Source organism: Anoplophora glabripennis, unplaced genomic scaffold (assembly GCF_000390285.2).
Source record: "Anoplophora glabripennis isolate ALB-LARVAE unplaced genomic scaffold, Agla_2.0 scaffold5, whole genome shotgun sequence".
In the NCBI taxonomy this organism is placed as follows: Eukaryota; Metazoa; Arthropoda; class Insecta; order Coleoptera; family Cerambycidae; genus Anoplophora; species Anoplophora glabripennis.
Genome location: NW_019416525.1, coordinates 2,134,594 through 2,148,814, shown reverse-complemented (window position 1 = coordinate 2,148,814; position 14,221 = coordinate 2,134,594). Strand labels below are relative to the sequence as shown.

The 14,221-nt window shown below is 34.8% G+C and overlaps 1 protein-coding gene across 1 annotated transcript in view; it reads left to right on the top strand.

Annotated features, from left to right (window-relative positions):
* LOC108907339 (neuronal PAS domain-containing protein 4) overlaps positions 1–14,221 on the top strand; it is a 53,825-nt gene that overhangs the window by 6,099 nt on the left and 33,505 nt on the right. Inside the window, exon 2 of the mRNA XM_023454855.1 lies at positions 9,209–9,390. Coding sequence (XP_023310623.1) covers positions 9,209–9,390 — 182 coding nt within the window. The remainder of the gene's footprint in view (positions 1–9,208; positions 9,391–14,221) is intronic.

Below are 14,221 nucleotides of genomic sequence, written 5' to 3'. Positions count from 1 at the left end.
TTTAGAATGGTTATATTTCATTTCTTGGTGATATGTTACTTAGGTATATACGAGAGAAAATGTGTTTTTGAAAGATGTAGACTACTAACTGTTTGTTATTTTTGTTACATGAACACCAATTTTTTGTGGCAGGTTCTGGACCGCCAATTTAAACTGGCGACTTTTAATTTTGATGTATCTCGTTGCTGTTGCTTTGGTCAATTCACAATTACATCCTTCAAATGGTACAATTTTCTATTTTTCAAAAAGAACTTCCAAATTGATGTTTTGGTGTTAATGGCCATTTAAGAAACTTTTTTGACACTGACATAAGTGACATACCTTGCGTTTGACATTCTTTAAGGAAATGGTTCAAGTCTGGTACTTTGGAACAAAGTTTCCAAAACAGACTGGTGTAGTGAACTGTGTAGTATTTGAAAGTCTTAGGATTCTTAGGATTAAGATTATTTAATTGGAATAATAAGGTTCAGTGTTGGCACTTGGTTGTTCATTTTCTCCCCAAAATGCTTTTCCAAGAGCGGTTCAGATTTAGTACTTGCTGATTCATTTCCCTTCCAAAAAGCTCTTCCAAATTGATGTCAATGACCCTTTGGAATTTTTTTGTCCAATTCAAGAATTACTGCCTTCAAACCAATAGGAAGATGTGTGTCTCAAGCCTTAAGTTTGACATTATTTAAGCGCAGCATTAAGGAACGGTTCTATTTTGGTATGGTATGTATGGAATGTTGCCTTCCATTTGATATTGCACATTCTTTTTGCGTTCTTAGAAAAGCCATAAGTGTGACATTCTCTAAGTACAGTATCAAGGAATGGTTCAGTTTTGGTGGTTGCTTCATGTCAAAGATCTAACCAAGTTTGTCTGTGAGGGTTTCTTTCGCTGTACAGCAAGAATAAAACGCTCTCTCAAAGGTAATAATAAAGTATTTTATTGAAAACTAAGTTGTATAGAAAAAGACGTGTTGACGGGGTGAGTGTTCGTTGGAGAGTCCCTGTGTGTGGAGTCGGTCGTAGGTAGCTTGGTAGTCGCTGGCAGAAGTCCCTCGTCCTTGGCGCCACTCTGCCGGGGTCGTCTTCCGGGAACCCTGTGGTGCGTCCGGACGGCGTCTCGCTGGCGCTCTTGACGTACTTAAAAATGGGTCACTTGCGAACATGTGTACCCACATCTGAAATAAATTGTTTATAAGAAGTTCTATCTACTAGCCTTGTTTATATCTGTCAGTTTGGTGGATGAATCTGGCAACTCTGGAGGAATTGTTCATATAAATGCGAACGCAGCGATGCTGGCGCGCTCATGTTGCCACTGTGATAGACTAAAACATTCCCAAAAATGACTGTATTTAGCGCTAGAGTAAAAATTTTTCGCTTAGCGGCCTCACAACGCTTATTTTAATATTTGTAGGATTTAAAAGAGTTCAAAACGAAAAAAAATGCATTTGAAAAGTTACAAAACACCCCATTATCATAAATGGAGGAGTCGCAGGGCATTGCGTAACTCCGTTACAATTATAATACGGATTTGATACGGCACCGAGTTATTCCGACGGAGTGCTCTTTGCTCTTCTAATGGCAATTACAATAAAAGCGAAGAGGTGGGCGCGTGTAGTGACCTAGTGTGCGCAGTGCGCTATGCGCTGTTACGGATCTCGAGCGGGGGAGTAACAAAGCGAGCGGTCGGCATGTGCTGCAGCGTCGCCTGCAACGGCTGGGCTCGCCCGGTACGGCCTCCTGCCTTGCCGAGAACGCCGCGGCCGGTAAGACTGCCTCGGCTATTTCCTTACCTAGTTTGCATTCGAGATGCTTAAATGATATTTATATCGAGAACCCACGGCGCTGGCCGTCCCGGCTGGAAAAGCTCGCCTTCAGCCAGCGTCAGGCATCCTGAAATTCGCTCCCTTCGACCGCGTCTAATATTTTTTTAGTGACATTTTAAATCACCTCTCAGTTTTGGCCATTTACTGTTTCTGTCCTTTGTAATATAATAATCTTGAATTTAAGTCGAATTTCACGTTATATTTTGGGATACACTTTTCAGTTATAGGATACTGAAACGTAAACAGTCAAATCTATAAATAAGCTTTAAATATAGCTCCTCCAGACTTAGATTTAATCCATGCTAAATATATAAGAAAGGATCAGGCGCCACGTGTGTATTGGATTTCTTGATATTTAGCAAACTTTCGAAATTCAAGCCCCTTTCATTAAATAAATTTAGGTACAAAATTGTCATAATTCAATGTATTCAATTGGTATCTTAAGGAGGTATATCGGGTTTACTCAAATGCACAGATGTACTTGAAATTTATATAGCGTATTAGCCAGTGCTCCCTCTGTGCGTCATATTTTTTTGAAATTCTTTTTGAATCTAGATTTCCAGATATTGTTGTTGAAAGTTGTTCATTTTAACATAGGTTTATATGGCGAAGATGGACGGTGCGACGCTTTTTTGCTCATAACTGAGAAAAAAATGCAGAAATTGTGAAACAAAACTTTTCCATAGATAGTACACAGTATTATCTTATTTTTGATGTAAAACTAATGTAAGTTAATAATAGTACAGCTGAATTAATTAGAAACAGAAACCAATAATTGCATTTCTGTCCGACTTGAGGATTAATGTGGCAACGTCGCAATCAGCTGACCGGCAAGGAGGGAATACATTTGAAAGACTTGATAAAAACGAAATTGATTTCAAACATATACATTTTTCCTAAATCCCATGTACATTGTTATCAACAATAAATTATCCACAACAGCAATATTTAGGGTTACATAAAGTTTACCTTTACTTGATTAATATAATTAGTAATACTTGAGATAAAAGCATTTGTACGGAATAATAAAGGAACGTAAATATTTCTCAGCAAACTTTATACCTAAAAAATTAGTTATAGTTGCAAAACTTTTGTAACATTACTAAAATAGAGATGAAAAACACGAACAGTGAGTAATAATGTAATTTCTATCACAGAACCTTCAAAATTGCATCCAACATTTTCTTTGACTTGGACGAGAGATGGGCGCGAGTGTCATTTCATTTCTTTATAACTAAATTAACATAATTCTCGTTGTTTTAACCAGTTCACATGATTTACGGATTTTAAATAACGGATACAAATTTTCGCTAGGATAATACGATATATTTGCTATATATAATAATTATATTGTACATAGTTTACACACAATACATTTTTGAACGCGTACGCATCTTTACCCGAATTTGACGCAGTGTGTACAACTGCTAGTCAATTATTAGCGCTGTTGCCACATCTACATAGTCTTTATGCGTTCATTAAATATAATTTAAAACTACTTAAATATGATATTTTTATGTTGTTAATTAGTCGATATGTATGCTATGTGCATATGAGTAGATTTCTTTGCTATATAGATAATGTTTATCGCAATAGAATTTAATTTTTTCAAATTGGCAGCGGGTTTTAGTCCCATAAGAAAAGCATAGGACCCCCCCCCCTGCGCTCCTCACTTCCCTCAGACCCCGATATACCTTCTTAATTATCACAGTAAATGTATATTATATTCATTATTTTTTTTTAAATATTGTGTGGGGAAAAATATACTGGGTGTTGGCGGAAATGGGTGTAAAAAATTTAGGGGGTGAAAAAATACTACAAATCGTTTATTTTTGAGATACAGGCGGTCAAAAATGATTTTTCGGAATAAAATTTTAACCAATGTATTTCATTCCTTTAGTATAAGTAAATTTTCGAGGGTACTAAATACGTGTGTTGTTAGTTTTTGATAATCTGCTTTTTCTCCTTGTGACATTTCATGATAACTTTTTTGAGGTTTGGTGTCTCGTCAAATCATCTGTTACGTCCTTTATCTCGAAAAAAAAAAGCGCGTAATAATGCGCGGTTACAGATCATACTATGCGCGCACAGTAATGGCTGATGCTGTTCAGTGCAACTCTTAGATTGTTAAAATTGTGACTATACAAAATGTTAAAAAATCAATATTACTTTGATCGTTTAAAAAAGTGTATACTTTAACCACAACATTTCAAAACAACAATACGTAGTTATTCTGAGGTTGTCAAATTAAAATAGGTTTTCCCATTGTTATCCGCTGGTTAGATTTTATGATGAAATTAGTACTTACATCTGATGAGAATAATGAACAGAAAATAGTAAATCAATTTGTTTTCAAACAGGTGGCCTAGTTGTGGAATATAATGCAACCATAAACTATAAGGTACAATAATTTTTAACGTAAATATAAAAGTAGTTTGTTTATGGGCCGGCCTATTAAAATCGAACCTTGGCTAGCATTTCTAGGAGGCGGTGTTTCATATACCCCTCCTTATTATCCAAGAATTATAATCGCATTGTTTCTTGTTAATTTATATTATTCATAAATAATTAAGTATAATTTTTGCAGTAACGTAACTGAGTATTAATAGACGAAGGTAAGAGATGAGTTTGTTCAGGGGAGTACTGTTTGTTTTTAATTTCACTACTCATTTTCTACCTTTAGATGGTTCCAAAAAGAAAAAAAAATGAAGGAAAAGAATGCGACGTTTTGTATAAATTGAAAATAAACTATCATTACGATCCTAATAACCTTAGAGGTAGGTATTACTAAAGCTAGTTACAAAATTGCGTCTTGCCCGTACCCAATAATGATTTATATGTCGAAATGTCTACAATTATAATAGTAATAAATCAGAGGATACGATTTTATGTACTTACAATAAAGCGGTCTCCGATTTGCCATCGACAGAGAATACTTTGTGTGATCTTGATTTGTAATAACAGCGAACAGTATAAAGGATCTGTTATTTATAATTGTCAATAAAAATATAGCAACGGGTCCACGGTTCTTTTGTTGTTTGTAAAAGATATTTTTTATTCTTTGTGTGCCATTTCACAATATATTTCACATTTTCATATCGCCGTCAATGAAATTTCAACTCTATTATTTGCGGTCGTTATTATTTCGTTAGTTTTGAATTACAGAGCAAAAATAGCTTTGTAAGTAGGTCGTAGTTGAAAAATATATTTAAAATTCAGAACATAGTTTAATTTTTCCTTTCAAATCTAATGTCATTGGAAAATATTGAAAATGCGTGGTAGATTTCATCTACACACACACCGATTACTTTGTTTTAGTCCAAAATACGACACAGAAATGATATATGAGAAGTAAAATTTCGGTATTATTAATGATAGCATAGAGCGAGTATCCTCAGGCTATACAATTAAGAAATTGTAATACATACCTCTCGCAGACTTGTCCGTGAGAATATTTGGTCTAAAATAATATTAATGTAATAAACATACACAATTAGGAAAGAATATGTAGCAATTATAGAAAAAAATATGCCTGAAATGATTCAACTTGCCATATACGAAAGTTGTAGTACCCTACTCTTCTTGTATCTTCAAATACAAAAAAATACAGTATTTTTGTTATTTTTAATACTGATTTGAGGATCTTAATATTTTTATTTACTCATCAATTATTGAGAAGGAAACATTAATTTAGTTACGATTGTTTATTTTTAGAGCAAATGATTAATCGATTGCCCTAGCAATCACAGAATAGACAATGGCATATTGTTAGACTGAAGCCTTTTCCGCGATACAGTTGGAATGAAATATTTTGATATTAACAATACAGCTATCTGCATGAAGCTGAAGCTACCCGACACACAGTACCCGCCAAACAGAGCCGTACTTGCAGTGGGGCCCCAAAAAATGTTTTTTCATTATACGAATTAAAACCGCATAATTAACTATAAAATAATCAAAATGTATCGAAAATAGTACTTTCCCGCCGAAATCCAATGGAACGGGCATTAAATAAACAATTATAGTTGCCACTAAGGTATTTTATTTTACTCGTTATTTTCTGTTTCATTTCGCAACTGCAGATGTTAAAAAAATATATTTTTCCAAGTATTCAAAAGCTTGGTAAAAAAATTAAACGAAACAATTTTCCGAATCTAGGCCCTCGAATCGGTCTTGGACGATTTTTTCAAAATTTTCAGCGGCCAAATATTTTTTTTACAACAAATTTAAGGATCAGTGAAAATTAAAAAATTCGAAAGTCTGTTAAAAACAAACGAAACGGATTTGGCTTGCCTTTGGATTTTCAAAAACGCAGGCGGTAGTGTTGTAATATTGGAAACGTCGCTATGATTGTTACTGCGGATAGAGGGATTCATTTAAGGTGTATTACGGCCGATATTAGCGGATGATGGCTTATTACGGGTTGAGGACGGTAAAAAAGTTGGTAAGAAAGGCGCAACAGCCAAGGAAAAAGAAAAAGTGAGTCAGCGGCACGTTAAAGTGGTTAATTTATAATCTAAAGTAAATTTATAGGTCACTTAGAGCTTGAAGCGGGGCTGAGATAGGTTGTGAAAAACGTGTTCGCCGTGGATTTTTACGGGGCCGAACGGTATCGCCCGCGAGCTGAAAGCAGGGGGACATCATGGCATAGGTAGAACATAATTACGAACATGTGGAGTTAAGATACACGGTTCCAGTAATTAACAAGGGGATTTATTAAGGATTGGCCACATGTTCACCAAGACAAACACAGCCTACCGTTACAAATACGAACACCTAGCTTAACGGGCTCCCAAGTCACGAAAACCCACAATGCCAATCCGTTTTCGCTCCTTTAAATAAACACATGCACCGCCGACAACCTTAACAGCCTTTATTTATTTGTTGGATACTACTTATGTATCAGTATATGTAAATGTAAACTATCCCACCCGGCCCCTGCTTATCGCCTGTGCTTCTTCAGTCCATGTAATTAATTATGGATGGTACATACAAAGAGCCAGCATTTAGTTAATAATACTAGTATTAGCATATAGTTGGCTATGCGCGGCGAGGCTTGTACAACAGAAATTATCGACTTAAGCACTCGCTGAAATTGCCTTCTCGAAACCCTCGAGTCCCCACCGCTGCTAAATCCATTTTTTTTTCTTTTTTAAAACGTTTTGTAGTTGGCGAATTAAAGATTCTTGAAAATCATACAGCAGAACCTCGATAATCCGAACTTAGCGGAACCGAAGGTAATTCGGGTTTTAGGTCGTTCGGACTAGTGAGAGGTTCGGATTACTGGCATTCGGATTATCGAGGTTTCACTGTAATAGACACAGTTAACTAATCGAGCTTGCGAGTTTAATTTTTCTGAGGATTTTCAAATTTGTTTTTCAAACATGATTTCAATACTGATACAACATAAAAAATAAAAAGTTGTTTTCAAGGAAAAAATCGTTTCTTATATTCTATCGACTCCCGAATTTATGTTGCCTTTTTCCAGAACACTCCGTATAACTGATATTTTCAAAAAACTAGTTTCATGCAAGATTCTTGCCGCAGTACCTTTATGAACGCTTGTTGGGAGGCAACGCTGTATATACGCGTATGTATATACATTGTCACTTATCTTAAGCGTTTCCTGGAATATGGGATGCTTTGAAGCGTTTTTGTGTAGTGTAAAAACAGCGCGCACGTACCCTCATTATGTCAGGCTTAACCACAAGCCTATTTGCTAAGTAATCGTCGCCGTAGGCGCGATTTTTATTTCCTTTTTGGTCGAACCGAGAATAATACCTTAAATTTTCATTAGTCGATATAAATCTCGAACTCAGGGCCGTGGGTGAGTCCTTGACGGGTAATTTTTTTCACGCCGTATAGGAGTACGTACGTAATAAATTATTTTTTAATTAGCTTCAGTAATTATAGTGATAATTTGAAATAATTTTGTTTCCCCAAAAAAAAACACCACACACCTTGGTACCGCGGTGTTCTGTTCATATATACACCACTTAAGATAATTAAAAAATGCCGTCGAATTATTTATCACGTGCTGATCTGTATTTAAGAGCAATTTTCACGTCACGTGTAGAAAAAACTTGGGGAAACTTCGGCTTGTTTAAACTAGTTTATTAGATTAATACTTTTTTACGACTGGTGAATAATAAATCAACTGTCCGAAATAATTATGGAAAATTAAGGATAATCTTGAAGTCGGATTCCATTTCAATCAAAACTTTATTAAAAATTACACTTGTATCTTATATCCTGTTACTGAATCGTCGAAGTAAAACAACTAGATGATTTTTTCTACGTTGTTATGTGTTGGTTTGATCAGTACTACCTTGAAAAATTCCAGACTCCATAGGAGGTACCAGGATAAGCTTTATAAAAGAGAACTAAATGCAAGATTTATCTTAAAATTTGATCTCAATAAAGAAAAAAAACGACTAAATTTATGCAAGAAAAGGGAATGACATAATAATCGCATCTTGAATTCGATATTATTTCAGATTCGTTATGAAATAGCCGATATCCTTTCAATTTAAGTGGATGTAATTACTAAAACTAATACACGTTAATTGCCAAATATTTAATAATGATTAATATTTCTTCTGCGATGATTAATGGATATTTCGGCAAATTTAGTATCAGTTTTCATTACATGGCAAGGTTGTTGAGATGTGTACATTAAATTATGTAGAAACGTTCATTGATATTATAACGCGGGACACCCTGTATATTAGAAAATTTAAAGTTGCCTTTCACAATTCCATTTCGACTTCGTCCAACTTGGCTCTGAAAAGTTGAGAATCGATTTTAATATCTCTACCTATTTCAGAAATATAATCGGATATTTATTCAAACAAATCGACAGTTGTTATCGCAAGTTGGTAATCTACGAAACACGATAAAAAATGAACATGATCAAATGGATTTATGTGCTAGGAATAGTTGCATTCCTTATAGTGCTTTATTTACGCAATAGAACAGTACCTTCTAAGAAAAATTACAAAACAAACAACGCTTTATGTGAAGATCTGGCATCAGATTGTAGTTAGAAATATTTGCTATGGTTCATTATTTTTTCCCGCACGGTATGGTTGATGTCCGTAATTGAATTAAGTCGTGTATATTACCTTTTTGCTGCAAAAAAAGGATTTATTTAATATACCTACCTAAAATTATTCTGGGAATAGTTTAAATCCGTATAATACAAGTAGAATATCCAACTTTTTTCGTTTCGAGAGATTTTTGGTCTTTATGCTTTTAATAAAACGCGTACACGAGTAGGATATAAAACGTATTCACCTGTAAGGTGATTGAAAAGTATACGATCTGGAAACTGAGACATCGTCCGACTTTTAACATTCCGTTTTTTTTTTCTGTTCTATAGTACGTTTCTTTTTAAGGTTCGATGCGAATAAGTCAACGAAGGGAGCCAGCAAGTTACGAAGAGATCTAATTAACGCTGAAATAGCAAATTTACGAGAATTATTACCCTTACCACCTTCAACGAGGCAGAGGCTGTCGCAACTCCAACTTATGGCACTAGTGTGTGTATACGTCAGGAAAGCCAATTATTTTCAGCAAGGTACGTAATTAATAAACCTAGCCTAAGCTCAGATTGCGGCGTTTTCCCCAGACACCCTGTATATGTTCTTATTATTTCGCTTGTTAGGCCCTCGAATAGGCCTTGAAGGTTTATTTTAGAACTTTCATTGGCCAAATAAGGAGTTTTATTTTTCTAATTGTTCAAAAGGTTAGTAAAAATTAATCGAAATTTTAAGGTGTCGTTATTTAGCAAACCGGTTTTAGGTAACAGTAAATCGGGTATAAGAAAATCAAAAATGACCCCAGTTGGCCCGTATCTCGTTTACTTTTCCAGATACGAACAAAAATGTATAGGGAAACCTCAAAAACGTGCCCTAATCGATATGCCACTCCAAATTCGGTGGCATTTTTGAAATCCAGGCCTCCAAATGGGACTAGGCAAATTTTTTCATAATTTTATTGGAAATGTATAGGGAAACCTCAAAAACGTGCCCTAATTGAAATGCCACTCCAAATTCGATGGCATTTTTGAAATCCAGGCCCCCAAATGGGTCTAGGCAAATTTTTTCATAATTTTTTTGAAAAAAAAAATTTTCGTCAAAAAACACGATCATATATAGGTATATCCATAAAATCACAAAAAAATTTTTGTCTAGAAAAATTACTATAAAATTCTCCTGTACCATTTCCGAGACGTAGAATTCGAAAATAACCTCGGTTTACCCGTAACTCGCTTACTTTTCTAGATACAGTCGAAAATTCATCGACAAGAATTGTAGAATAACAAAATCATAAAAATTTCAGTTTTCCAACTACTCAAAGAAAAAGGCATTGATTATTTGTCGGTTAATGAAATTAATTGCGTTTTCTAACTCGAAATATCCAGTTATGCGAAAGAAACAGCTACAATGTCGTTTTTTGTTTAATTTACGGTTAAAACGAGACTAATTAAATTATGAATGCATTTATTAAAATTTTTAATTAACTTGTGATTGAAATTGAATCGGAAATCGGAACTATAATCATTTCGTACACTCATAAAAATTTTACGTAAAATTACACACTAGATCATTGGTTATTTTAATGTATAAGGTAACTTAAAGTTACCTTAAATTTCAGTGAAATTTTTTACAGCGTAACACCACGTGATCACGTTATCCATCTGATTGGTTGAGCCAACAGCTTAACGTAAATTCAAACTTTCTTTCGTACATTTATAACAAATGTAATAAAAACACTTTAAAAAATTAGCATTAATGAAATTTAATATACAACGAAAAAGTAACACTACCTACATCGTAAAAAGAATTTCTACATTTTTTATCAGTGTATTAAATTTAAGAGTTGCATAGCTGAAATGATTTGAAAACAACGAATTTGTTCCGATAAGGAACATAACGTGTTTTTTATATTTGTCATTCCCTTTTTTCGAATGTAGCAGGAAACATAGCGCGCCGTGTAAATAAGCATATCCGCAGGGAATGAAGATCCGCGGAGAAAATAAATACATCGAATCGGACGTTTAATTTAAATGCAAACGGGGATTAAAAAAAGACCAATTGAGAATTGCGAATAGATGACGCCAGTTAGACATATTCCTCGGGATTCCATAAACATTTCAGCGTCTTTAGCAGTGACGGACGGATCAGATAAGAAGCGTTTGCAGGCACGTATACATGTCGAGCCGAGAGTTAATTGACAGGCCAATCAATGGGCGATTTTGTCACTAGACTCGAAAACGACATTGATTGACTTAATATTCCACAGTTCAATTTCAATAAACAATGGGTAATTTCACTATACTCGAATCCGCCATCCGAATATACGTGATTTAATGCAACTTATTGTCATACGCTCCTCGATTGTCCACAAAAAAACTCGAAACATGTACCTTTTTTTCCATGACATTTTGTACCGTTCAAAAAAGCATCGTGAGAAAACTGTTGATGAGACGCCCCGTGTCACTTTACCGATAAAATCATTAATTACCTTAATTAATCTCTCTTATTAGTCGATTTGCATTGTTTTATTTGTTTCATCACTGAGAATGTTAAACAAAATATTTTTGCAGCTGTTCAAAAGACTAGTAAAAATTGAACAAAGCAAATCCCCATAAAAGCTGGTGGAAATAATTTTTTTCGAACACGAAATCAGGTACAAGTACTCTGGTCAAATAAAAATGTTCAGTTTTGCAATGTTTCATAACATGAGTAAAAAATTAGACAAAATTCGAAAATTGTCGAATGATTTGTTTTTTCGCAAAATATTCTTTTCGAGAACCCAACATCACTAGATCAGGTACTAGAAGCTCAAAAATAGCTCCGGTTTGTTTAGATCTCGTTTACTTTTCGAGATACAACGGAAAATTCAACGGAAACGATTACCAAACTCCAAAAATTTAAACAAGAGAAATCCTCTCAAAAGAGTAGTAAAGCGGGTATGAGAAATTCGAAAATGGACACAGTTTGTCCGGATCTCGTTTACTTTCCGAGATACAGACGACAATTTAACGGGGACTATCATTGTCATTCTCCTGCCTATTCAGAAGATTGGCCGAATCCGTTTTATTTTCCAATGTATAGACAAAATTCATATACATCGGAATCGATGTACGTATGTGATTTATTGCAACTTATTGTTATCCATTCCCGGTCGTCCACAAAAAATAATTCGAAACATGTGCTTTTTTTCGTGACATTTTGTACCATTTAACGCATCGTGAGGAGTCTCTTGATGAGATGCTGTGTTAGTCCGCGAATAAAAAATCATTAATTACTTTAATTAATATATCTTTCTCTCTCTCGTGTCGTTTTGCAGGGCTTTATTCCGCAACTGAGAATGTTGACTGTTTGGATAAATACATAAATAGATGTAGTGAGATACCAGCTGAAAAATTGATGGATAAAGCAATTAAAGAAGAAACCGAGACTGGAGTAATCCATTTGTTAAATTGTGTGCAAATATGCATGAAATGCTGAACTAAAAGCAGCGAGACAAGCTAATTACCGGCATTGTTTGCGTTTTAGATAATTGCTACTTATAAAGCAGAAAGATATAATACTTTAACGACACCAACGCATCACTTTTTCCAGTAGAATGCAGATAGAGATTAAAGGGTAAAATTTTAAAAGCTGAGGAATATTACGCCCAACCTTTGGATAATCTTTGGCATATAAAAACCATATAATTTACAAAATAACACTAGCCATGATTTAAACATAGGCTGCGAACGTTTGTAAATGATAATTGTTAAGAATGTAAAAACATCTGCAATTATAATTTCATTATTTTTCTGCTTATAAACAAATGATGTTGAGGTATGTAATTACTACCAATATGAAAAATATTGTGTACCAACAAGTATTGCATTATGTAAGAAAAACTTTTGCATAAATGAGATACACAGATAAGGTCACAGATTAACATTAAGTCTACAAATCAAAACTAACTACCATGTACAAGTCTATGGGAAATTTAATGTTGCACTCTAACCAATGAGTCAACCATTCCTAGTATTTTTATTAATGGCTATTAAAAGATATTTAAAATAAAGCATTACCGCTCAGGCTATTACAAATTAGTTCTGTATATTACACGTCTTAAGTGTATTAATTGATAATTATCTTGGAATAACATGCTGGAGTGATTACTTTGCTGTAATGACGTAAGATAAACAATTTATACTCGCACTAACTCGCGTTCCTACAAAATTGAACTGTCTAATTTTGCGAATATTCAAATTATAAAACGTAGCCCCTCCCCCCACACGAATCTTCCATAGTTCCGCCACTGGACGAGACATGAACCTCTGAACGGGGGTCACTTAAGCCCGGCCTGATGATTAACCGCTCTGGTTTCAAAAATTAAAGCTCGTACTACAACCGTGGGTGGCTAATTAGCCAGAATAATTATAAATGCGACTCGCAGACAATACTGGCCGAACTAAAAGTGTCATTTTAACGTGCGCTCTTTTATTTACATAACGGTTACGTGATATGCATATTGTGGTTTTGGCGTAATTATCGCGGTCTTAGTGGTGCTCGACTAAGTAGGCTTTCTCCAATGTAGGAATTAATTCAGTTTACAGAAACTCGAAAACGTAAAGGGTTACTTGTTTACATTCGAAACTGTTGAGAAATTTCAGCAGTGGATCAAACACTGGCCTTATGTTGTAAAAACAGTTTTTCAAGTACTCGTTTGCATTCGAAACTGTAGAGAAATTTCAGCATTGGGACCTACACTGGTCTTGCGACGCAAAATATACTTTTTAAGTACTTATTTGCGTCCGAAACTGTAGAGAAATTTCAACAGTGGATCAAACACTGGCCTTATGTTGCAAAAACAATTTTTCAAGTACTCGTTTGCATTTGAAACTGTAGAGAAATATCCACAGGATCAAACACTGGCCTTATATTATAAAAACAGTTTTTCAAGTACTCGTTGGCATTCGAAACTGTAGAAAAATTTCGGCAGTGGAACAGCCATTGGTCTTGGTCGCAAAATTATTTTTTAATTACCTATTTGCATTCGAAACTGTAGAGAAATTTCAGCGGTGGTTCAAGACAGTGGTCTGGGTGGAGCGAGGTTGCAAGGTACAGTGCCACACAGTGAGCAGGCCTTAAAAATTATCCCGCGAATGCTGTCTGTCACTTGCAGAAAGAGATGTGTACGAACCGCGTTGTCACGTTTGTGTGGATTTTTTTTTGTACTCGTATTGCTGTTTGACAATGCTTGTCCACACCGGTCTCAAATGATGATTGATGCCGTATTGAAGCATAGAAATAACGACATAATCAGATCTAACATATATTTAATCGAGGAATTAAAAACCAGTCATTAATAAAGTACTGCCTACATGCTTATTGTTTGAC